Source organism: Ursus maritimus, unplaced genomic scaffold (assembly GCF_017311325.1).
Source record: "Ursus maritimus isolate PB19 unplaced genomic scaffold, ASM1731132v1 scaffold_28, whole genome shotgun sequence".
Classification (NCBI taxonomy): domain Eukaryota; kingdom Metazoa; phylum Chordata; class Mammalia; order Carnivora; family Ursidae; genus Ursus; species Ursus maritimus.
In genome coordinates, this window is record NW_024425341.1 from 19,453,393 (window position 1) to 19,477,199 (window position 23,807).

At 41.3% G+C, this 23,807-nt stretch overlaps 1 protein-coding gene across 1 annotated transcript in view; it reads left to right on the top strand.

The window, feature by feature from the left end:
• The window catches only part of LONRF1 (LON peptidase N-terminal domain and ring finger 1), a 37,998-nt gene extending 27,223 nt beyond the window's left edge, over window positions 1-10,775 (top strand). Inside the window, exons 8-12 of the mRNA XM_040643328.1 lie at window positions 1,199-1,320; window positions 3,640-3,798; window positions 3,892-4,054; window positions 6,606-6,758; window positions 9,025-10,775. Coding sequence (XP_040499262.1) covers window positions 1,199-1,320; window positions 3,640-3,798; window positions 3,892-4,054; window positions 6,606-6,758; window positions 9,025-9,183 — 756 coding nt within the window. The 3' untranslated portion in view covers window positions 9,184-10,775. The remainder of the gene's footprint in view (window positions 1-1,198; window positions 1,321-3,639; window positions 3,799-3,891; window positions 4,055-6,605; window positions 6,759-9,024) is intronic.
• The last annotated feature ends 13,032 nt before the right edge of the window (window positions 10,776-23,807 follow it).

Here is a 23,807-nt window from a genome sequence, read left to right on the forward strand (position 1 = left end):
AGCCCCATGGTTTTCGAACCTGGGAACTTGTTAGAAATACAAATTCTCAGACCCTATTCCAGAGCCGCTAAATCAGAAACTCTGGGCTAGGGCTCAGCAATCTGCATTTTAACAAGCCCTGATTCATGCTAAAGTTTGAAAACCACTTCTGTTACCCGTTTCCCAACCTCTCGCATTCCCTCCTCCTCCTCCTCTGTTCTTCATTGGATAATGATAAACCCTTATTTTTGCTGCATCTGTAGATCGAAAGTATGGCTTCTCTTTATCTTGTGATTATCTCCCAAGAGTTGTTCCTGGCTAGTTGTAGGAAATTTATATTGGTCATTTTCTTGTTCCAAAATTCTGTACACACACTCTGACCTGGTGCCCGGCCTTAGGCAGTTTTTAACTCACCTACAGAAATATAATGTCTCCTTGTCCATGTAGTAACGGTGCAGGATGTGTTAACTGCCTTTTATGTGGTAAAAATGGGCATCGTGGGAGACAGAAAAATAGTTAAGGCAGGCTTCATGGAAAAGGTGAAGTGGGAGCCAGACCTCGCAGGACAGGCAGGCTCTAGAGAGAGGGATGGCTTTTAGCAGTTGGAATAGAGAATGACAGAAATGCGCTAGTGGCAGTTTTTCCGAGTGTTGAGGGAGTAGGACACATGTCCCATTTTATATAGAGTCGGGGGGAAGCAACCTCTCCATGAGGGTCTAAGTGAGAGGTGACAGCGGAAGGAAAATCTGAAAGAAAAATGATCGGAAACTCTGCCACCGAAATCGGGAACAAAAAAGGGCATCGTTGTGCCTTTCCTAAATAAGGCATGTGCCCTCTTTTCTTTATCCCTTAGCTTATTTGTGTTTCTCAGGTAAAATGCTAGTTTGAGTACCCAGGAGCTGTGCGATAGGAGTTGGCCTCGGTGGGCAACTTGAGGGCAGGGCAGGCGTGACTGCTGCTAAGAAAGGGTTGTGGCCACAGCAAGACAAGGGTCTTCTGAACAGGGCACAGTCGCCACTGCAGCCGTGGCGCTTGAAGGGTCTCGGGCACAGTCTGGGCACGTGGACCTGTTTAGCACCATCCATTGTCATGTTCCCCCTCACCCATTAATTCAGAATCGCCTGTATAAATATGTAATTAAGGCTTTATTCAGTTCAACTGTTTTGCCTGTTTTATACCGTAGGAAAAGTACTGGAATGTAAATAATATTGTCTTTTAGTATCTAGCAGATAGGAGGTACTGTGTCACACAGCTGTTGGAAGAATTGATAGTGAAGTATCTGCCTGATGAGCTGTCTGAGAGAAAAAAAATATATGATGAAGAAACTGCTGAGCTCTCACAGTAAGTTTCTTCTCATAAAGTTAACGTAATCCCCGCCCTTTGACACAGTAAGGAGGGCCGTCCTCCCAGCAAGCTGGATCCTGTCTGGAGTTCAACCCAGTCTAGCCAAAGGCGTACTTAAAACACATCCTGGTCAGCTTCCCCTCTCCTCCACAGACAGAAGTTTTTAAAGGTTTCTTTGGTAACTTCCAGATCTTCCACTGGAGGTTGTCCACTCAGCTCTTTGCCCCCAGCAGGCTTTTAGGCGGAGGAGGGATTTCCTACAGTGACTTCAGGCAGTGGAACGGGAATGGAGCCTTCAGGTACCAGGCAGGGCGAGAGGAGGCTTGAGGAGAACTGGCCCTGATTGGCAGGCACGGTAGCCAATTAGAGGTCGGGAAGGGGTGGGACCTTGAGGCCTCAGACTGAAATTGGAAAGAGTGATCGAGGAGGGGCCAAATTCTCCATCAGTGAGGATTATTGACGGGTAGCAGATTAAGCTGGTGTCAGGAGGGAACGTGGGGAGAGAGGGGTACAGCTGGTTTAGACCACAGTGAAGAGCGAACCCACCATGGCTAGTCGGGGCTGGGTAGGTTGGACCTGCTTTTGTTGCTCTGTATTCTTTCTTCCTTGTCCTTCTCTTCCGTTCTTTTCCCTTCATGTCTTTCCCTCTTGCTCCAGTCACATGAGTCTCTCTAAATTTCTTTCCTAGGTATTTAATTTCTTAACTCTTTTTCGTTCACTCTCTTTGAACTGGACGCACTAAAGAACAGAACTGCAAATTTTACATGCCGTTTTTACTTAATACCTTTTTGTTTCCATTATTTTTCAAAATACATTTTTTCTTACTTTCTAAGAAAAAATTGTGCTTGCAAACTTAGTATGTGTCCACCGACTGTCTTCACTGGGCCAGTGGCCTTCCATAGAACGATTTCCAATCTTCTCTTTACCGAAATGGATACGGATTTGTCCTCCATGGAACGGTTTTGTGTGATTTTATGATAGAATATATTCTGATATGATTCTGAACCTATCGGATCAACCCTGCAAAAAGCTGGACATACGAAAGCCTCAGACGTACTTTTGAAATCCTAGAGTGACACAACCTGACAGATGAAGTAGTAATGGGGGCCGGGTGAGATGCAGAGAAGTTGGAGGGGGGAGGCTAGCTGCTTACTAACGGGCTGTTTTTAAGAGATACTTAAAAGTTTTACTAATTAATAGGTATACTGTTTGTCAACGTACGAACTGAAAGAAAACCAGATAGAGTGCTCACTGACGGTAGAATGCACATTTTTAAAAGAGGAACTAGCACTTGCATTATGAAATAATACTTTTACACGGTTTTGTCTTTGTCTTTTTGAAGAAAAACTAGAAAATATTATAAATGAGCCTGTAGGGGGGAGGAGGGAGGTCACAATCTATAACCCGAAAGGAACCACCGTGGGCGTTTTGTATTTATATATATTAAAATCTGCAAGGATATATGCCAAACAAAAATGGGGCCATTTTATTCATGTTAGTCTATAGTCTCCTTTTCTTATTTTTTTCCAAGTCAACATGTATAGATCTTTTACTGAAAGCACAGTATTTCATTTTGTGGTTATGTCAAATTTTTTTTTTTTTTTTTACTAGTCCCCTCTTCTAAGTTTTGGTTGCTGTATACAGTGTTAACAGAAAACATTCTTAAAGTGCTTGTAGAATTAATTATTTCTAGAAGTTCAAAGGATATGAACTTTTTAAAGTTTTTGACGCGTGCAGCCAAATTCTTCTTCAGCATGGTTGTACGGTTTCAGACCGCCTCCACCCTGCCAGTTTTTCCCACCAGCTTGCCGGAACTGGGTGTTGCCTTTATCCTTCTGATTTCCTGCCAATCTGGCGGTGAAAAAGATTCTCTAATTTTAATTATCTGAAAAAAGTTACCGAGTTTCTCTGATAGTGCATTTGAAGTGTTTTCAAATGCACTACGAATCTTAAGGATTTGCTTTTTGTCTATTGTAGGAGCTCATTTTTTCTTCGCTAAGAGTATTTTATGGATAAAAGATTCACTGTTACAAATATTTTAAACAGGTTTTTAATACAAAATATACTTTTTATTTGTAAAGATACTTTAGCTCTATATAATAACCTGGTACCTTAACTTCAGATTTACTTTTATAAAAGGATCACATAGATTTTTAGTATTGATATTGCATCTGTGTGATCTTCATGAAGGAGATGCTGATTCTTGTTCTTGGCAAAAATAAAAATCACCTCATTTAGAGCTAATTTTTTATAATGTTGCAAGCTTCACTATTTTTATGTTCTGATGTGTGATAATGAAACTTTTTTCTTCTTCAGCTTGACCAAGAATGTTCCAATATTTGTTTGCACTATGGCCTACCCCACTGTGCCTTGCCCTCTTCATGTATTTGAGCCAAGATACAGATTGATGATTCGAAGAAGTATACAAACTGGAACTAAACAGTTTGGGATGTGTGTCAGTGATACACAAAATAGGTATGTTTTTTTGTACATAAATGTTTTTGTTTATATTGAGAACGTGCACGCCTGTTGCTTAAACTCGGGTATTAATCAGAATTTCTCTTTTAGTTTTGCAGACTATGGTTGTATGTTACAGATTAGGAATGTCCATTTCTTACCCGATGGAAGGTCTGTGGTTGATACTGTTGGAGGAAAGCGGTTTAGGGTTTTAAAAAGAGGAATGAAAGATGGATATTGCACTGCAGACATTGAATATCTGGAAGATGTTAAGGTATGAAAAAATGCTTTTTGAGCACACCTCGGTACACTGTGCCCTAGGCACTGTACGGGCACACAGGCTGATCTTTTTTAAAACAGTCCTTCCTATCAGAGATCCTCATCGATAACTTGTAGAGACGAGCTCTAAGTTACCTTTTTCTTATCTTGCTCTTTCTCGCCGAGAGTTCCAGGCGAACTTGGGTGTCCGGAACGTAGATCTTCATTTCTGCAGGCTCTGCAACCAGCATGGTGCCTAGAAGCAGGTGGGCACGGTTGGCACCGAACAACAGCATTGACTGAATTGAACTTTCAGCCCATATAAATTACGAAAGCTGCTAATCCCTGCCCTTTTTTAATTAAATTCGGTAGTCAAGACTGATACAATCGGCAGACATAAACGTAAACACAAAATCCTTTAAAAACTTGTGTGTGTGTGACAACCTTCATGATAAGAGGCACAGCTGGGTGATGTGTTCAAAGTCTAGGGCCCCACGGAGAAGGTGCCATCACTATATTTATCGGCACTGGCTTATCTGGGGAGGTTTACTGCGATAATCTTCTTGGACAGGGTTCATGTGGCCCTTTTGACATATCTAATTCACCATCTGCAGTTGGTTTAGGTACCAAATTAAAGGCAGTTTCTTTTGGAAGGACATTATAAAACCGTCGATCTTATGCTCCCACTGTTTTGGGCCCTTCATTTTTAATCGTTTATTGAATGTTGGCATTAAGCGCTTCTACAAACAGAAGCTCATTGAATTTTCAAAACTCAGCTAGCAGATGAGGAAGGTAAAATAAAGTGTTAATTTGCCGAAGAGCCTACAGGTAGAGTAATAAAAGCGACTGAAAGCTCGCTCGCTCGCTCCCAAGCGCTGTGCTTTGTCATGGTGCTGGATTGCCCGTCCTGCCTTATTATTAAGATGCTGTGGGGACACTTTTGGCCTATTGCACAAAGTACTGTGTGAGTTGAAATTCTGAGCTGACTGATACTGTCTGTGCCTCAGGCATGCGTGATGCTTGGTTCACGGAAGCACGTGCTACAGGCAATATTCTCCGTGAAAGTAATGCCCCGTTTTAGCTTTTCGTAAGTTTACATCTTCACATATGGACTTGATGACATCTTCACATATGGACTTGATGTTTAGAGACCGTTCTCGGTCCTTGGAGTCTTCGGACTAATAATTTTTCCTCATCCTAATGCCTCATCTATATAATGATTTCTTGTCTCTTCTGGAAAAGCTTCTCAAATTTGTTCTTACAGCAAAGCCTTTTCTTTTTTTCCTTAGTGTCTGTAGTAATTCTGTCTTCTGTGACTTCTCCTGAAGTTCTGCTTGCTTTTAGCCGGCTCCGTTTTTCCATCTCAGGCACTTATCCTTTGTGTCATTCCTTGTTTTCTCCAGCCTGTGGTTTGTTTCCTTGAATTTTGGCAGGGTGCAAAGTAGGTTTCTTTTTTAATGGTTTTAACCAGTCACAAGTTTATTTCTATCAAATACCAATGTGTGTTAGCAGGGGACTGAATCTTGTGTAGTCATTCCAAGATCCGAATTCAATTGTGTGGTCCCTCTACCTTTTATTCACAAAATTTACCAGTTGAACTGTTTTTAAGTCTATAGTTCAGAAGCATTAAGTACATTCACATTGTGCAAAAAGCAGGTGCTTTTTAGTTTTTTCATTTCAAATCTTTCAAAAATAGAAAGTATGTTTTCAGAGCCCCTTTGTTGTTTTTATAGTGAGTCATTCTTGAAGTATGAAAGGCTGAGTCAGGCCTGGTATTTGTTCAGATGAATTAATGTATGTGAAATAGAGCGCTCCCTGGCACGGAGCGGGTGGGGTAGAAGGTGCGTGCTAAAGAAATCAGTGTAAGATGGATGAGTTAAGGCTCTATTTTCTCTCCTGTGTTCTGTGAGGCTACTCCTGGAGCTTTGTCTGCCAGGCTGATGCACTGAAATTGTGTGTGTGCAGTTTGGTGACGCAGTAGGGGGCAGGGAGGGGTGACGGGGGGCAGCCGCAGCCCTGCACAGCGAGCACTTCATCGCGGCGTAATTTATTCTCTTCCTTTGACATACTGGTTTGTCTGTTGTTGTTTTAATCCAGTTCCCTGGTAAGAGGTGTCGTCATGCTTGTTTTCCATCCTATTACTGCTTTCTGCCATGTTATCCATGCCTTAAACCCCCCCCTTTAATTGTAGCAACTGTATTTTTTGTTGTTGTTGTTCCATTCTTTTCAAAAGCCATTAATCCATAAAGACAAAAAGGAGTTCCAAACTCGTGTAGACCTTTATCCAAGAACTCACTCAGGAGTAGTGCTCCCAGTTGGGGGCTGTTGGGGGGGTTCTGCAGTATTGCATTTCCTCATCGACCAGGCGGGGTGGCGCTCAGCTGGTGTGGCTTTCATCCGGCCACAGGCACTAGGGGAGGCAGAAATGCAGAATATATATTGCATAATACTCTGATCCAGCACTGAAATAGGTACTGCCTATTTTTAAATTATTTTTCATTTCTGTAGGGTTAGTGATAATGGACAGGAAGACTAGACACAAGTCTTACTGACTGTTGTGTTTCTAGGTTGAGAGTGAAGAGGAGATCAAGACTCTCAGACAGCTTCATGACTTGGTATACTCACAAGCCTGCAGCTGGTTTCAGAATTTAAGAGACAGATTTCGAAGCCAAATTCTTCAGCACTTTGGCTCAATGCCCGGGAGGGAGGAAAACCTTCAGGTATGATGGCTTTGATATTGTTTCCAAAAGTCTCACTTTTTAAAATAAACTCAAATAAGATTTTAAAGTGTTTTTGTTTTCCCTTTGGCACAGCATTTCCTTTGTCCTGCTGTCTTTAAAATCATGACCCTATTTTCTAGTGCAGTGGTGTCCACTACAGTTTGTACAGGAATGGGGAAGGACAGAGTTGTCGGCTGAGGTAGCTGTAGCCGTGACTGCACGGAAGGAGAAAGCCCTGAACGGGGGATTTGCTTGAAGGAGGCATAAGGAATGAAAGGTGGAACATTCTAGTAAAATGGTACCCACCTAGTAAATTGGGATTAAGAGACCTAGTTCCTTGGAGCCAGTCAGGTGTTCTTCTTTGACAGTTGAGAGATGTCTCATTTTCTCTACTTTCTAGAAGTCTTCTTTCATCTCCAACTTTTTTTTCCTTGCTACTTCAATTCATTAGTGTCTCTTCACATTTAATACTTCGGTCCTCAGGAAACTATTCTGATGGTCTTGCTCAAGTACTTAGGGTTTACATGTCTAGAAGGCACTTTCTGTGCAAGCAGACCAGTGCAGTCGGCACTGTAAGACGCACAAAAAGAAGTATCCCCGTTCTGGAAAATCTGATGATAGAGCCATCCAAACACTAACTTTTAGAGCTAAGCATTTCGAATTGGATAAAATGCTTATGGTCAGAAGGTAGATTTCCTAAGGGAATGGCTATAAATAAATGGATGACGATGGAGAGAGACTAGATCCCACTGTGATGGACACTGCCTCTCATTCCGGTTTTCAGAGGCTGGCCCAAGTCTGAGTCCCAATTGAATCCTTCACTGGAACTTAGAATTCTAACATCTGACCGTCTCCGAATCGAGTTCTCCTTCCGTGTCCCACATCCTAGCAGTTGTCCCACATCTGTTTGTTTGATCCTGGCCACCTGAATCTGATTAAACGTGATAGAAATAGCCTTTGATAATCATAAAACTGAAGAAGTAAATTTTAAATGTAGAAACTCAGCCTTACTTTCCCAAAGTTATTTCATTCTTCTAGCACTGCTTTCTGGTAGTATCGTTGGGAGTTGAGACTTGGTCAGGAAAACAAAAGCAGCCACGCCGTATAATCCAGGCAGGGGGCGTTTATTGTAGGGTGTGGAGTTGACACGGCTGTTGGCAGAGCTGGAGGAGTGAAGATCAGGGACCTCACTGACGGGACACAGGAAGCCTGCCACCATAGGTCTCGGCCTGACGCAGGGAGTGCCCACCAGTATCAGTCTGTAGCAGGCGGTTCTTAATTCTCTGAAAGACTCCTGCAGATCTGTCAACACTTTGCAAGTTTCTTCTCTTCCAACCTCCACATCTCACAGAAAAGTCTAACCCAGAACCGTGTGAGGGGCTGTTTCTGACCTCTCTGAAATGCAAGAAGGAGGTGGTAGGATGCTAAGAACAGATAGTCCACAAATATAGCAACTTTAGTTTGATTCTGGAGGGATCCACATTGCTCTCAGGAGCCCCTTTTGTCATTCTGAAACCTCAGGTTCTATTAAAAAGCAATCCAGTGTGCAACAGAAGTGGCTTAAAAATTCTTTTGTATAAATTCCAAGCTCTTTCAATAGCCACTACTCAGCCCTGCAACGTCAGAGCGACTTCTTTGCTGGAAATGTTTATTTTTCAAACAAAACTAGAGACTGAGGCCTTTTCTTATATCTTGACTAGGATCCCACAGTGCTCTGAAGACATTTTTAAATATCAATTAGCTTAATCCTTTAAATATGTACTTTTAAGTTCTCAGGACAGTTTTGTCCCTGCGGCACACATGGCAGTGCCTTTCTCGTTAAGGGCTCGGCTACTTTTCCCCTTGCTCTGTCTCCTCACATTTACTACTTCACTCCTCATGCAACTGGAGATGATGTACTGTCACCACTGGGAGGTGCTGCCACTGGCATCTTAGTGGCTGGAGGTCAGCCGTACTGCTGAACAGGCTGCCGGTGCACAGGACGGTTCCCAAATGCCAGCAGCCTGAAGCTGAGAAACCCCTGAGAAAAAGGAAGGCAGCACGTGCAGAGGAAGGAGTGCTGGCCAGAGAGGTCTGGATTTCAGTCGTGGACAGTTCACATGTCTGGTGGTCAGTTTCCCCACTTACATGGCATAATCGCCTTCCTTACGTGCCTGTTAAAAGCACTCGAGATAGGACTGGACACACAGTGAAGACTAGCTTGTTGGTTACTGTTTTTGTCACAGAGGTGTGTAGTTATGAATACTATCAACGTGATTATTTTTAGGCAACCCCGAATGGACCCGCGTGGTGTTGGTGGCTTCTCGCCGTTCTTCCTGTGGATCCCCGATACCAGCTGTCCGTTTTGTCGATGAAGTCTTTGAAAGAACGCTTGACAAAGATACAGCACATACTGACCTATTTTTCTAGAGACCAATCTAAGTAACTGCTTGGATCTTCCTTTAAAGTTACCCTAATCCGGCTGCGTTGACGGCCAGATTGTCTGCTGCCTTTTGCACATCCAGTGCTGGTTTGAGAAATGTAATGAAATTTTTTTTTCCTTCAACCTCCTGAATCATGTGGTTCTGCAAATGAATACCTTCGACTAGGACTTAGACCACTAAGAACTTGCACAGAAAAACACGCACTGAATGTGTGTCAAACCTCTACATTGTGATGAAGTTGCACTATGTACCATATTCTAAGACGAAACGAGAACTGTGTGTATGTGGGGTGTGTGTGTGCGCGTGTGTGTGCATTTTCTCTGGCTTTAAAATTTTAAAAGAAAAAAAAAAAAGCCATAGAGAGCAGAGCTTGCCGAGGGTTGGTTATTGCCCAAGTTTACAACAGTAGCGATGCAAGTTTTTGCAAGTTGAATTTGCCTCAGATTTATCTGTCCTAATGCTTCTGTTTGCACAAGTATGTAAACTATGGTATTGAGTATCTCTCTTGGTTGGAAATACTGCTCTTGCCGAACTGTCTTGACTATGACACAGTTTCTTATTTATGTAAATACTTGCATCCTAGAGGCCAACAGGCTTTGGATGCGGAACCTAGAGCCAGTTTTCAGGAACAATTGCAAACCTGCCATGGTACTGTGCATCTATTCATAAAACACTTAAAACTGTGAAAATATGGTTTACATTTAATTGTACATAAAGGTAAATGGAGAACTCAATTCAGTACCAGTTAGTTTGTACATTTTAGGGGGCTTTTCACATTAACTGCCCATCTATATAATTTATAGTTTGACACGATGTGTTTAAAAGAATTACATAGGATAAACCCATTAAGGATCTGGGGGACGAGAAGAAGCTTAATGTAGAACTAAGCTTTTAAAGTATGTTTTATTTTTTAATTCTGGTCTTGGTGCAAATGTTAGTTATGCCTTATTCATATCACAGTTAGATCACCATGCTCGGACATGGTTTATATTCATGCTGCCCGAGATACTTTTGTAATTATTTGTTGCAAACTTGTGACTGTCCCTATTAACTTTCTTTTATGTAAGTACTTTGTAAAAGTTTCTTAAACTTTTGCTTTTGCTTATTTAATTTTGAATAAAAGCTAAATTCATAATAATTTTTTTCTTAAACTTTAGGTGTCATAAAGATCAGATGAGTTTTGCTTACTGTTTTGTGACATGAGATATAAGATTATAGCTTTCAAAATACTTTGGGTCATTTTTGACCAAACAATGCAGTGTCTTAAGGCAGCTTTAGGCTGCTATTTTTCAACATTTAGAAAAGCCATGTCCCTTTAGGATAAAGACAAAATTCTTCATGTTATCCCCATTTAAGACTCCTGATTAAACATCAGGCCCCAATTTCCCAGGTAGGATTTTCCAAATATAAATAAGCCACTGAACAGTGAATATTCTTACAAAAAATACATTCAGAAATGACGGCCTAATGAACCATCCTTTGCCCCCACAATTATGCTGAGAATTTGTCTAAAGAGTGGGCCATTCCCCAAAAGTACCTTATCAGTAGTTCTGAAGTGTTAAACTTTCTTACAATAAACTATCAAATGCCTGTTGAGTAGTGTCCGGAGTAGTAATATACATGCCAGGTTTTCCTGTAGTTCTCAGACTATGTAGGAGAAGGAAGTAGATTTACCAGGTGCTGAATCTACATTTATGATACGTGCACGCAGACGCACAAATGGGCATGAAATGATCTCGATATACGTGTACACACTGGTGGGAATTCATGAGTGTTGTCATGTCTACAGATTCACCTGGATCCCGGGACAATTATTTTCCTATTGTACCTTAGGAACCATTTATCCAGAAAGGGAAACAAATCCGACAGAGTCTAAGTGACTAAGTGCTGTCACTTTTCAACATTAAGTCAAAGTAGCTAGTTACTGCTCTTCTCTTCATACGCCCATCTCTACACGTCCATATCTTCCTGTTCTTCAAGGAACCTGGATGCCTTCACTCAAAACAGCTCTGAACTCCATAGCGCCTTCCTTGTACTTTGCGAATGGCACTTACAGGAGGTACTGAATCGTGCAGAAAGCCTCTCGTGAGTATTATGACTGGCGTCTAGCAGTCTAGACAATTTAGTAGGCTGACCACTGAACTGAAATGCCAATTAATTAAGAAGAGAGACCGCATAGGGGCGCCTGGGTAGCGCAGTCGTTAAGCGTCTGCCTTCAGCTCAGGGAGTGATCCCGGCGTTCCGGGATCGAGCCCCACATCGGGCTCCTCCGCTATGAGCCTGCTTCTTCCTCTCCCACTCCCCCTGCTTGTGTTCCCTCTCTCGCTGGCTGTCACATAAATAAATAAAAAATCTTTAAAAAAAAAAAAAAACGAAGAGACCGCATAAAGATGGTTAGACTGAGCGATACCTCTGCCTTCTCTTCTTCCCCAAATCCGACAAAGTGACAGTAAAAGAAATGAAATCTACTGACATTGTGAAACCAAAAATCCACCGATTGACAAATGCTTTTGAGGAATTTCTGATATCGAGGAACAGGACATGATCTAGAAGACAGAGGAGAACACGGCTTTGCAGAAGTAGAGGACAATACCCCAAACTAGAGGAGGGTCTTAGAAAACTCAAGAGGATTTCTTGGGGAGCTAATACCTGACAAAGGTAGATCACGTGGCTTCTTCCCTACTCGGGCTGAGCAGTAGGCAGCAACAGCGGTTCTCTCGCCAAACTGCAGAATGCGGACACTGGGCCAGAGAAGACCCATGAAACATCAGCTACAGCTCCCCAGTAGGATGGAGAGCCCTCCCGCTAAGACTGCAGACTCCCGAACTACCTCACGGGGCCGTGTGTTCCCGGGTTCTCCCACAGTCGACAGAGGCAGGCGACCTGTGACTGAACCAGCAGTCCCGAAAGAATGAACAGGGGTCCCGAATGACAAAGATCAATAGACAAATCCCAGAAATTTGAGGAAAAACTCTAAATTAGACAACAAACTTAATAGCCTTAGATTTGAGGATATGTAATTCCAAAAAATCTGGAAATCTAAAAAACGTTTTTAGACAAAACCTGGTACCACAGAAACATTCAATAGAAGTTTGTTGAATCAGTGAATGAATCCTAAAAATAAGTAGGTGAGCTAAATGGAAGAATGAATGCAAAGAATGAATTAATGAGGTGGAAGGCTGAATTGGGGCCCCTTCCAGAACATAAGGAGAGATCTGTTAAAGTAGGAGACATGGAGGATAGATTCAAAATTTTAACATCCATCTAATAGAAGTTTCTTAAGGAGAGTGGAAGAGAAGCAGCAAATAATACAAGTAATTTTCTCAGACTCAAGACAAAAATCTTGCTTTCTCAGGGACCAAATTGATCCATTTAAAAGGAAATAACCAGGCAAACCTACACAGGTAGACTGAGGACAAACAGAATATTTGTGGCCTTGCCAGTGGCATTGATTTGCAATGAGAGGACTGGTCTCATGATGTGAATTCAATATGCATTTTCTTCATAAGGCAATGCTTAAATGCCAACGCTTTAAAAATTTTAAGCATTTTTATACATAAAACATTTATAACTCAGCTTAATAAATGAGTTCTCTTGCAGACCTGCCTCCAAAAAGCTTTTGGCTGTTCACCAAAATTAAATGTATGCATAAGGATTTTGGGGGGTCATGATTTAGGGTACTTAAAAGAACATACAGGCTTACTTTCAAAATGGAGTAAGACCATATTTAATCCACAGAAAAATGCTGTGAAGGAGGCATTCTTGTACAGATGAGAAAACTCAAAGACGAAGTGGTTCAGTAATTGTCAGAGGATTTACACAGCTAATGTGCGGTGAAACTGACTTTGAACCTAGGCATCTGGCCCGACCTTACTGCCATATCAAGTTATAATACATCTAAGAAGGTCAACGTATAAGGAAGGGTCTGGAAATGATTCACTTGACTTTCTGACACAGCAGGCTTCACATGTGACAGGAAGTGCATTTTACAGCGATGAAATTAGAACTTGTTCGTAAGCACCTCACCCAGATTCTGAGATGGCCAAATCCGGCTTAGCCATACTTTTGGGAGCAGTGTAAATTGCTAACAATCTCTTTAAGAGATTGCAGTGTATCAAGGATCATTAAAATGGTCATATTCTTTGACCCATCTTATTTTAGAGGAAGTACATTAATTCAAGAAAATAGAATCCACGTGAATGATGGTATTCTTCTAATGTTTCTAGAACAGCAAAAACTTAGAAACAACCAATGCCTATTATTGGTAACAAATAGACTGTGTGAAAAAGTACAATTCAGAAGTATAATTATACCATGATTACCCTGGTATATTAAAAAAGTAGAAAATACTGTGTAAAAGTGAAATCAATAAATCAACGGGTAATACAGTTTTCTTTAGAAATCCTGTATGTCTTTCCTGTAGGGATGGCCAGCCATCTAGAGCTTAATCTGTTCAATCTACAACTACATTACTCCTGGGATTTACTATTTGAAATTGTGACCCCATGAAACTTTGTGAACATCCGGGTTGTACTGATCAACTTCATCATGTTTCAAGTACACAAAAGATTGAAGGCCAGAAATTGGAAACAGTCAAGTAGTAAAGAATGATTGTAGAGGCACAGATCTTTAAAAAACCTCTCAGGGTATTTGGCATTATCCTCTCACTATTCAGTATTAGGAAATGTGAAAACCTATTGTAACCATAGTAACCGAAGGACTTCCAGGAAAGATGGCCGAGTAAGAGGATGCTCAACTCCCCTTGTCCCACAGACACACCTAGATAACACCCAACCAGTGGAAGTAACCCAGAAAGTGACCCACAGACTGGCAGAACAAACTCTCAAAAGCTGAATGTCAAGATGCCACATCAAAAACAGTAGTAAGGGCAGATGAGGTCGGACACCGAGCTGACCTATGAGAAGGTCCACAGGGGGGAGGGGGACCACTGCAAGCACAGAAAAGGGAGAAGTACAGACCCCACGCCAAGCACCCCAGGCATGGGGGACCCATGGGAAGAGGGACACTGGGAAGAGGAATCCCCCCAACATTTGTTTTTGAAAACCAGAGGGGCCTAACATCTCAAGTTCATATAATCAGTGGTATAACACCTGGAACTTTAAAAATTAGCAGACTCCACTCTGGGAGAGCAGGAATACAATAGGAAACTGAGTCCCCATCCTTAAAGAGACAGTACAACAAACATCCACACTGAGATATAGCATAGAAGCAGTTTGAAAGAAGACTGGGGTATACAGGAAGGAAACTTAGTTACTCACCTCAGAACATGCACTGCAGGGGCAGGGTCTTTAAGAGACTTCTCCGAGAACAAAAGAACTGTCAGATACCACCTCCTTCCCCACCCCCCAGCCTAGATACCCAGACACCTCAGGAACCAGTGCAGCTCCCATACTCTCTCCCTAGCTTGCTCACAGTGAAACCAGCTCCCCCGTTCTCTTACAGACCCAGCCCCTCTAACCCACCATCAGCAGGAGACCACCCAAAGTGGTGCTACAAGCCTGGCAGTGTACAAGCAACCCAACAGGGCCAAGACCACTCCAGACTGACTCAAGCCACTGAAGAGGGAAAATAACTACACATCAGTTTGACATTCGTCCCAGCAATAGCTGGGGAGCAGACATATGGTCTGTCTGCAGGCCCCACCCACCAACAAAGGCCTCATAGGGGACAACACGGAGAGCGCTGACAGGTTAGTGCTGTCACAGCTCTGGCAGACATCTGGTCTGACTCAACACAAGCCCGAGGCAGCCCCAAACTGGCACACTAACTTCACGGGCATCAAATCCTGCCCACAATAGGCAAAGAAAGCCATTGCAGATGACTGAAGTCAAACACAGCTCAGGCACATGGGACATTGTCCTGCAGGGCACTCTAAGACCTCTTCTTCCTTGCAAGAGCAGGAGACATAGCTGACTTAACGAACACCCAGAAACAGACACAGAGAGTTGGACAAAATGAGGAGACGGAAGAATAGGTCCCAAATGAAAGAAGAGGACAAAACCTTGGGGCCTAAATGAAATGGAGTCAAGTAACATGTCTGAGAGAGAATTAAAATAGTGATCATAAAGGTACTCCCTGGCCTTGAGAAAAGAGTGGAGAATCTCAGTGAGGCCCTCAGCAAAGAGACAGAAAACACAAACAAGAACCAATCAGGAATGAAGAACTTGATAACTGAAATTAAAATACACTATAGGGAATAAGTAGTAGACTAGGGGAAGCAGAAGAATAGATCGGCGACCTGGAGGAGGGAGTAATGGAAAGGAATCAAGCTGAATAGGAGAAAGAAAAACATTTCATAAGAAATAAAATGAGAAGAGACTAAGGGAACTCAGTGACCCCCACCAAGCGTACTAATACACACATTAAAGGGACCCCAGAAGGAGAAGAGAGAACAAAGGGGGCCGAAAATTGGGAGAAATGGCTGAAAATTTCCCTAATCTGGAGAAATAGCAAAAAATAGTGATAAAGAGGATTTTAAAAGTAGCAAGAGAAAAGAAAACTTTATGGGGTTTCCCTTCTGTGTAACAGTTATCAGAGGCTTTTTCAGTAGAGACTGCACAAACCAGAAGGCAGTAGCATGTTCAAAGTGTGGAAAGAGAAACACCTATGACAGAATAGTACACCCAGCAAGGCTATCATTCAGAACAGTAGAGAGAAAGAGTTTCTCAGACCAAAAAAAAAAAAAAAAAACCTTAAAGGAATGCTTCACCACTAAACCAGCCTTACAAAAAAATATTAAAGGGCACTCTTTGAGTGGAAAGAAAAATCAATAAGCAGGAATAAGAAAAGTAGGAAACACAAAAGCAAAAATTATATCTATAAACATCAGTCAAGGGTTTCAATAAAAGATGTAAATTATGACCTATATATCTAAAATGGGGGGTGAGGGAGGAGTAAAAGTTTAGTGCTTTTAGAATGTGTTCAAACTTAGCCACGAAATATAGACGGCTATGTGCACAAGATGTCATATAGAAACCTAATGGTAACCATTAAATTATAAAAACTGGTAACAGAATTGCAAAAAATAAAGAAATGGAATACAAATATCTCACTAAAGCAAGCCAATAAACCATGAAAGAAGAGTAGAGAAGAAAGGAAGACAGAAAACAATCCTACAGCAAGTAACAAAATGCCAGTAAGAACACACCTATCAATAATTACCTTGGGCGGAGGGGTACGGTGTCTCAATCAGTTAAGTGTCTGACTCTTGATTTCCGCTCAGGTCATGATCTCAGGGTTCTGAGAACAAGCCCCATGTAGGGCTCTGTGCTGGGGTGGAACCTGCTTAAGATTCTCTCGCTCTCCCTCTACCCCTCTCCACTGCCTGTTCATGCTCTCTCTCTCTCTCTCAAAAAAAAAAAAAATACCTTGAATGTAAATGATGAACTAAACATTCCATCAAAAGACACAGGGTGACAGAATGTATACAAAAGCAAAACTCATCTATCTGCTGCCTACAAAAAACTCATTTCAGACCTAAAGACACCTGCAGATTGAAAGTGAAGGGATGGGAAAGCAGTTATTACGCAAATGGAAGTGAAAAGAAAGCGGGGGTAGCAAGACTCATATGGGACAAAATAGACCTTAAATAATGTAACAAGAGACAAAGAAGAACACCACATCATCATGAAGGGAACAATCCAAGAAGATATAACTATTGTAAATGTTGATGCACTCAACATGGGAGCACCCAAACACATAAAGCACCTGTTAACAAGGAAAGTAATTGATAGTAATATAATAAGAGTAAAATGCTTTCACGCCCCACTTACACCAATGAATAGATCCTCTAAACAGAAAATCAACAAGGAAACAATGACTTTGAATGACACATTGGACAAGATGAACCTGATATAGTCAGAACATTCCATCCTAAAACAGCAGAGTACACATTCTTTTCAAGTGCACAGAACATTCTTCAGAATAGATCACATATTAGGCTGCAAAACAAGCACTGACAAATTCAGAAACACTGAAGACATTCCACACATCTTTTCCAACCACAATGCTATGAAACTAGAAATAAAACACAAGAAAAAATGGAATGAACACAAATACATGTAGGTTAAATAACATGCTACTAAAAAGTAAATGGATCAACCAAGATACCAAAGAGTATTTCAAAAAAACACATGAAGACAAATGAAAATGAAAACACAATGGTCCCAAATCTCTGGCATGCAGCAAAAGCTATTCTAAGAGGGAAGCTGATAGCAGCACAGGCCTACCTCAAGAAGGAAGAAAAATCGCAAACTAATCTTACACCTACAGGAGCTAGAAGAATGACAAACCCAAACCAGTGAAATAAAAACTAAAAAAAGAGAACAAATTAATGAAACCAGGAACTGGTTGTTTAAAAGAAAACTGATAAACCTTTATAGATATTCATCAAAGAGAAAGAGAGAGAGGACTCAAAACGGAAATGAAAGGAGAAATAACCAACGCCACAGAAAGACAAAGGATTGGAGAATATTATGAAAAGTTATATAAACAAATGGAGAATCTTGAAGAAATGGATAAATTCCTACAAACATATAACCCTCCCAAACTGAAGCAGGAAGAAATAGAAAATTTGAACAGACCAATTACTGGCAATGATATTGAATCAGTAACCAAAAAACTTCCAACAAAGAAAAGTCCAAGACCATACAGCTTTACAGGCAAATACTACCAGATATTTAATGAAGAGTCAAACTATTCCAAAAAACAGAAGAGGACAGCAAGCTTCCAGATTCATCCCATGAGGCCAGAATTGCCCTCATACCAAAAGCAGATGAAGACTCTACAAAAAACAACAACAACAACAACAACAACACACACACACACACACACACACACACCAGAAATAGAAACACCCAAAACAGACAAAAACAGCCAAAACTATAAGCCAATTTCTCTGATGAATGTGGATGCCAAAATCATCAAAAAGGATTAGTAAACCAAATCCAACAGTACATTAAAAACAATCATCACCAAGACCAAGTGGGATTTACTCCTGGGCTGCAAGCATGGTTCAATATTCCCAAATCAATCAACATGATACACCGCATCAACAAGAGAAAGGATAAAAAGCATATGTTCATCTCAATAGACACAGAAAAAGCATGTGACCAAGTATAAAGTCCATTCATGATACCTCAACATAATAAAGTCCATATACAAAAAACCCATAATTAACATCATAATGGTGAAAACTGAGAGCTTTTCCCTAACATCAGAAACAAGACAAGAATGTTCACTCTCACTGCTTTTATTCAACATAATATTAGAAGTTCTAGCCACAGCAATCAGATAAGAAAAGGGAATGAAAGCTGTCCAAATTGGTAAAGAAGTACAACTTTAACTATTTGCAGAGATATGATACTATATACAGAATACCTTAAAGAATCCATCAAAAAACCTACTAAAACTGATAAATGAATTCAGTAAGGTCGCAGGATACAAAATCAATATATAGAAATTCATTGCCTTTCTACACACTAATAATGAATCAGCAGAGAAATTAAGAATAAATTTTACTGAAGAGGTGAAAGACCTGTACTGTGAAAACGAAAACATGGATGAAAGAAACTGAAGAGGACATAAACAAATGGAAAGATATTTCATGCCTGTGGACTGGACTAAAGAACAAATATTGTTAAAATGTCCATATTACCAAAAGCATTCTACAGATTTAATGCAATTCCTATCAGAGTACCAGCAGCATTTTTCACAGAATAATAATCCTAAAATGTGTATGAACCACAAAAGACCCTGAATAGCCAAAGTGGTCTTGAAATAGAAAAACAAAACTGGAGGTATCACGATCCCAGATTTCAAGTTATACTACAAAGCTGTAGTCATCAAAACCAAATCAAATTGCTATCATATTTACTCCATTGAATACATTTAAAAACAGTCTTATACTGTTTTATTTTAAAATATTGTTACTATAAGCTGAAAATTGCATTTTGTCATTATCTAAATTTATGATAAAAACTATACTTCCACTTAAAACATGTGAAGAGGAACATTGTTTTTCAAATTTTTTAGGGACTTCATGAGCAAAAATATTTGAAGACTACTTGTGTAGACCACCTCTTCTCATGAATTATTCTGATAGTCTCTCCATCGTTTACCCCCTTCACCACTTCAGGAAGAAGGTTTCTAAAATTCTGATCCAATCATCCTGTTCCTGGGCTTGAAAACCTCTGATGCTCCTTGTCAGCGGAAGGATAACGTCTAACCTGTTTAGCTCTGCCCTCAGCCTACAGCGCTCCCCAGCCTCTTACTGCATTTTTGTCACAGCTTTCTTGACACAGTCTCCAAGAACCCTCCTCCAATACCCCTATGCACTGGTATCTTGCCATAGAAGCCATATTCTTTCATACAATACCGTGAAAATTATCCTCCAAGGCTGAAAAAAAAGAAATCACTCTCCTGTTAAACAAATGCCTAACTTCTCAAGCAGCACGAATGCTCTTTCTGCTTTACCCCTATATTAATTACTTGCTTCCTGTTCTGATTATAACATTCATCATGTATTGTACTTTTTCCATGTTTTGTATAGTTTACTCAGATTTCATGTAGGATATTCTTATCCCCTCATGTAGTTTCAACTAGCAGAGATCCAAATTAAAACAAAACAAACAACAATGGCATAAAACATTTAAATCAGAAAAATCTCATATGTTTATGTGCCCCATATTTAAAAGAGCTTCTGCGTTTTTTGAAATGCCTTTATTGCTGAGTACGCAATGAATAATAACCAAACTTTAATCCACTTGATTCATTATAAACCAGTGCCACTGAAATTAGTTAAGATACTCCAAGAAAGCAAAAGCAGATCAGATACTTCCAAAAGGCAAAGAAGGAAGGATGAGAGAGAGGGAGGGAGGGAGGGAAAAGGTGTGTGTATGTGGGGCTACTGAAGTGAATTTTACTATCACCAACAAATTGAGTATGAAGGTAAAGAAATCATGATGTGGTGGCATACAGTGTAAACCATTGTTGAACAGAACATGCTAGGACATGTCTAAGCAAGGACAAAAAGAAACAAAATGGCAAGGTGAAAGGTTTTAAGAACTTCTTACGTAACCCAGGGAGTAAAAGAAAAACATACCTTTAGTTCCAAGAATATTTCCACATCAGTGGAATTAGAAAACACCTGTGATTTACCTCTTGCACTCAAATGCTCAACCCCCAAATAGGGCCGTAAGTGGCAAGTGAAATAGTTGCAATAGTTGCTATTAACCGAGCTCCTCCTAAGTACCAGATACCACAGCAGGCGTGCGTGCGTGCATGTGTGCGTGCGTGTTTGTGTATGCATAACAAAAGAACACAAAATCAGTCTGGCAAGTGACCTAGATTTTTACCTGGAGCCTCCAATTTAAAAACAAGAATTCCTTTGAGTCTAATAGCTTGTAAGGCTAGGACTCACCCTTGAACACTATAGTTCATTTTTCTTAGGTACACAGGGGACTTTTTTTTTTTTTGTAAAGATTTTATTTATTCGACAGAGACAGAGACAGCCAGCGAGAGAGGGAACACAAGCAGGGGGAGTGGGAGAGGAAGAAGCAGGCTCCCAGTGGAGGAGCCTAATGTGGGGCTCGATCCCATAACGCCGGGATCACGCCCTGAGCCGAAGGCAGACGCTTAACCGCTATGCCACCAGGCGCCCCTACACGGTGGACTCTTAATGTGTAGATTCAGACCGCTTATTTCTAAAAAGTTCTCCTGAATATAATTCTAAACAATAATTTGATTTTCTTCTATTGGCTGCTCTTCCCTATCTTCTATATCTCTTACTTTCTCTTGTATCCTTCTTACCTTTTTGTTTTCAGTTCCCTACACTGTTTTTATTATCCTCCTCAAAGTCAGTCAATATATTTACTTAAATGTGTTCTTATTTGAGCATAATGTAATTAAGTCCTCATTGCTAAGATGACTTTCTTCTACTTTCTATCATATTTCAGGTTAATGCTGATTTTTCTTTTTTCTAGAGAGGCCGGAAGAGGGGGGAGGGGCACAGAAGGAGGGAGGGATATCAAGCAAACTCCACGCCAGCATAGGGCTTGATCTCATGACCCTGCGATCGTGACCAGAGACAAAAATCAAGAGTCAGTTGCCTAATCAACTGAGCCACCTATGCCCCACAGTTAAATGTGATTTTTAATGTTTTGATTAGAAATGTTCTTTAATCTTTTCAAATGCTACCTTAATGATAAGAAATTCATTCCAGAATATTGTGTTATAATTTTTCTCTATTTCGTAGGTTTCTTAAAAATCAGATTTATTCCTGGCTCCACAAAGATACCACAAAAAAACTATAGACCAATATTCCTTATGCACATAGATGCCTTTGTTTTGAAGAATTGAACAAACCAATCCTAAAATTAATGGAAATGCTAAAACAATATAAAAAAGTCGAAGTACTCACACCTCCTGATTCCAAGATTTACTACAAAGCTGTAGTGAACAAGGCGTGCACTCTGCTACGGCAGCCTCAGGTTATTAACGCAGCCTTCACTTCATACTGATACGGATTACGATGCAAAGGCTGTGTGCAACTGCTTGAAAATGTCCTTGTTCAGATTAGAACTGATTCTAGGCACTAGAGGAGGAGAATTTGTAGGCAGAGATAAAATCGCCAAGGAAGGGACTTAGAGAAAAATCAGCAGGTCAGAGTCAAAATAATCATGCTTTCGGATCCAGGAACATTTATTTATAAATCCACTTAGACTAGCTGGTAAATGTGAGACAGACAGGAAAACCCACCCATCCACCCCAAGTCAAAATATCGGAATGCTTCCAGCACCTTGGACGTATACTAGTTACTCAATAAACATGTACCGGATGACTAGCAAGCTGGATATACATGAAAAAATCATTTCATGTTACCAGCAACTTGGTAAGGTTTCAGACTGGGGGAAAATGGCAGAGAAGGGGCATCACAGGCTCACCTCGCCATTTGGATACATCTAGATAACACCCAGTCGGTGTAAATAATGACCCAAAGACTGGCAGACCAGATTCTCCAAAGCAAATGTAGAGAAGAGGCCACATCAAGGAAGGCAGAGGAGGTCAGGAGCAAACTGCACTAAGGTCCGTGTGAGGGAGGGGTGTTGCAGGCACACAGAAGGGAGAGCGAGAGCAGTAGACCTAACAGCAACCACCCCAGGTGCAGGGGACTCACACTGAGAAGACCAATCCCTGACAACATTTAGCTTTGAAAACCACAGGGGCCTAACTGCATGAGTTCTTACAATCAGTGAGGCTTAACACCTGGAATTTTAAAAGTCAGTGGGCTTGGCTCTGGGAGAGCCAGGAGGGCAATAGGAAACTGAGCTCCTGCCCTTAAGGAGACAGCACAGCAAACAGACCCACTAGATACAGCATAGAAGCAGCAATCTGAAAGATGCCTGGAGTGATGGAAAGATTTATTTATTAATATCAGAGTGTACGCCAGAGGGGCAGGGATCATTGGAAGACTTCTCTTAGGACAAAAGAGCTGCCAGGTGCCACCTCCCTCTCCTGCCCCCCAGCCTAGATACAGCGATATCTGTGGGAACAAGCTCAATTCCAACAGTCTACCTAGCTTGCTAACGGTGTGCCTCATGCCCGAGTTCTCCTGTGGACTCGGCCCCTCCAACACACCTTCCAGGGGGTTTATCCAAACTAGCACAAGAGTGGCGTTGTGCAAGCAGCCACCACAGGGTCAGCACCACCCCAAAGTGACTCCTGCCACAGGGAGAGGGGAAGAAAAACATACACCAGGTCAACTGCTGCCCCAGCAATGGGCTGGGAGCAGTCAAATGGTCTGACGGAAGGCCCCACTCAACAACAATACCTTCTCAGGGGACAACACAGGGAAAGCACCTGCCGCTGGGCACTACTGCATCTCTGGCAAACACCTGGTCTGACTCAACTCAAGCCCAAGGCAGCTCGGACTGGCCAACAACACAGGGTTCAAACTCTGCCCACAACAGGCAAAGAGAGCGATTGCAGATGACTCGTCTAAAGGCAAAAGTATCTCAGTCACAACAGTAGGACTCTAACAACACACATAGGAGACATCCCCTGAAGTGCCAGGTTCTGGTGAACAGGGGACTTGTACTGTAGGACACTATAGGACCTCTTCTTCATAAGGCCACTACTTTCAAGAGCAGGAGACTTGGCTGACTTTCCCAACACACAGAAATGGACACAGAGTTAGACAGAAGGAGTAGACAGAAGAATATGTCCCAAATGAAAGAATGGGACAAAAACACAGCAAGAGAGCTAAACAAAATGGAGATAGGTAATATGCTTGATCGAGAATTTAATGGTCATAAAGATAGTCACTGGACTTGAAAGAAAGAGTAGAGGATCCCAGTGAGGCCCTCCACAACGAGATAGAGAACATAAAAAAGAATGTATCAGAGATGAAGAATTCAATAACTGAGATCGAAAACATACTCCAGGGAATAGATAGACTACAGGAAGCAGAAGAATGGATCTGCAGCCTGGAGGACACGGTAATGCATAGCAATCAGGCTGAAGAGAACAGAGGAAAAAAAAAATTAAAAATGAGACTAGACGAAGGGAACTCAGTGACACCATCAAGTATAGCACCATTTGCATTATG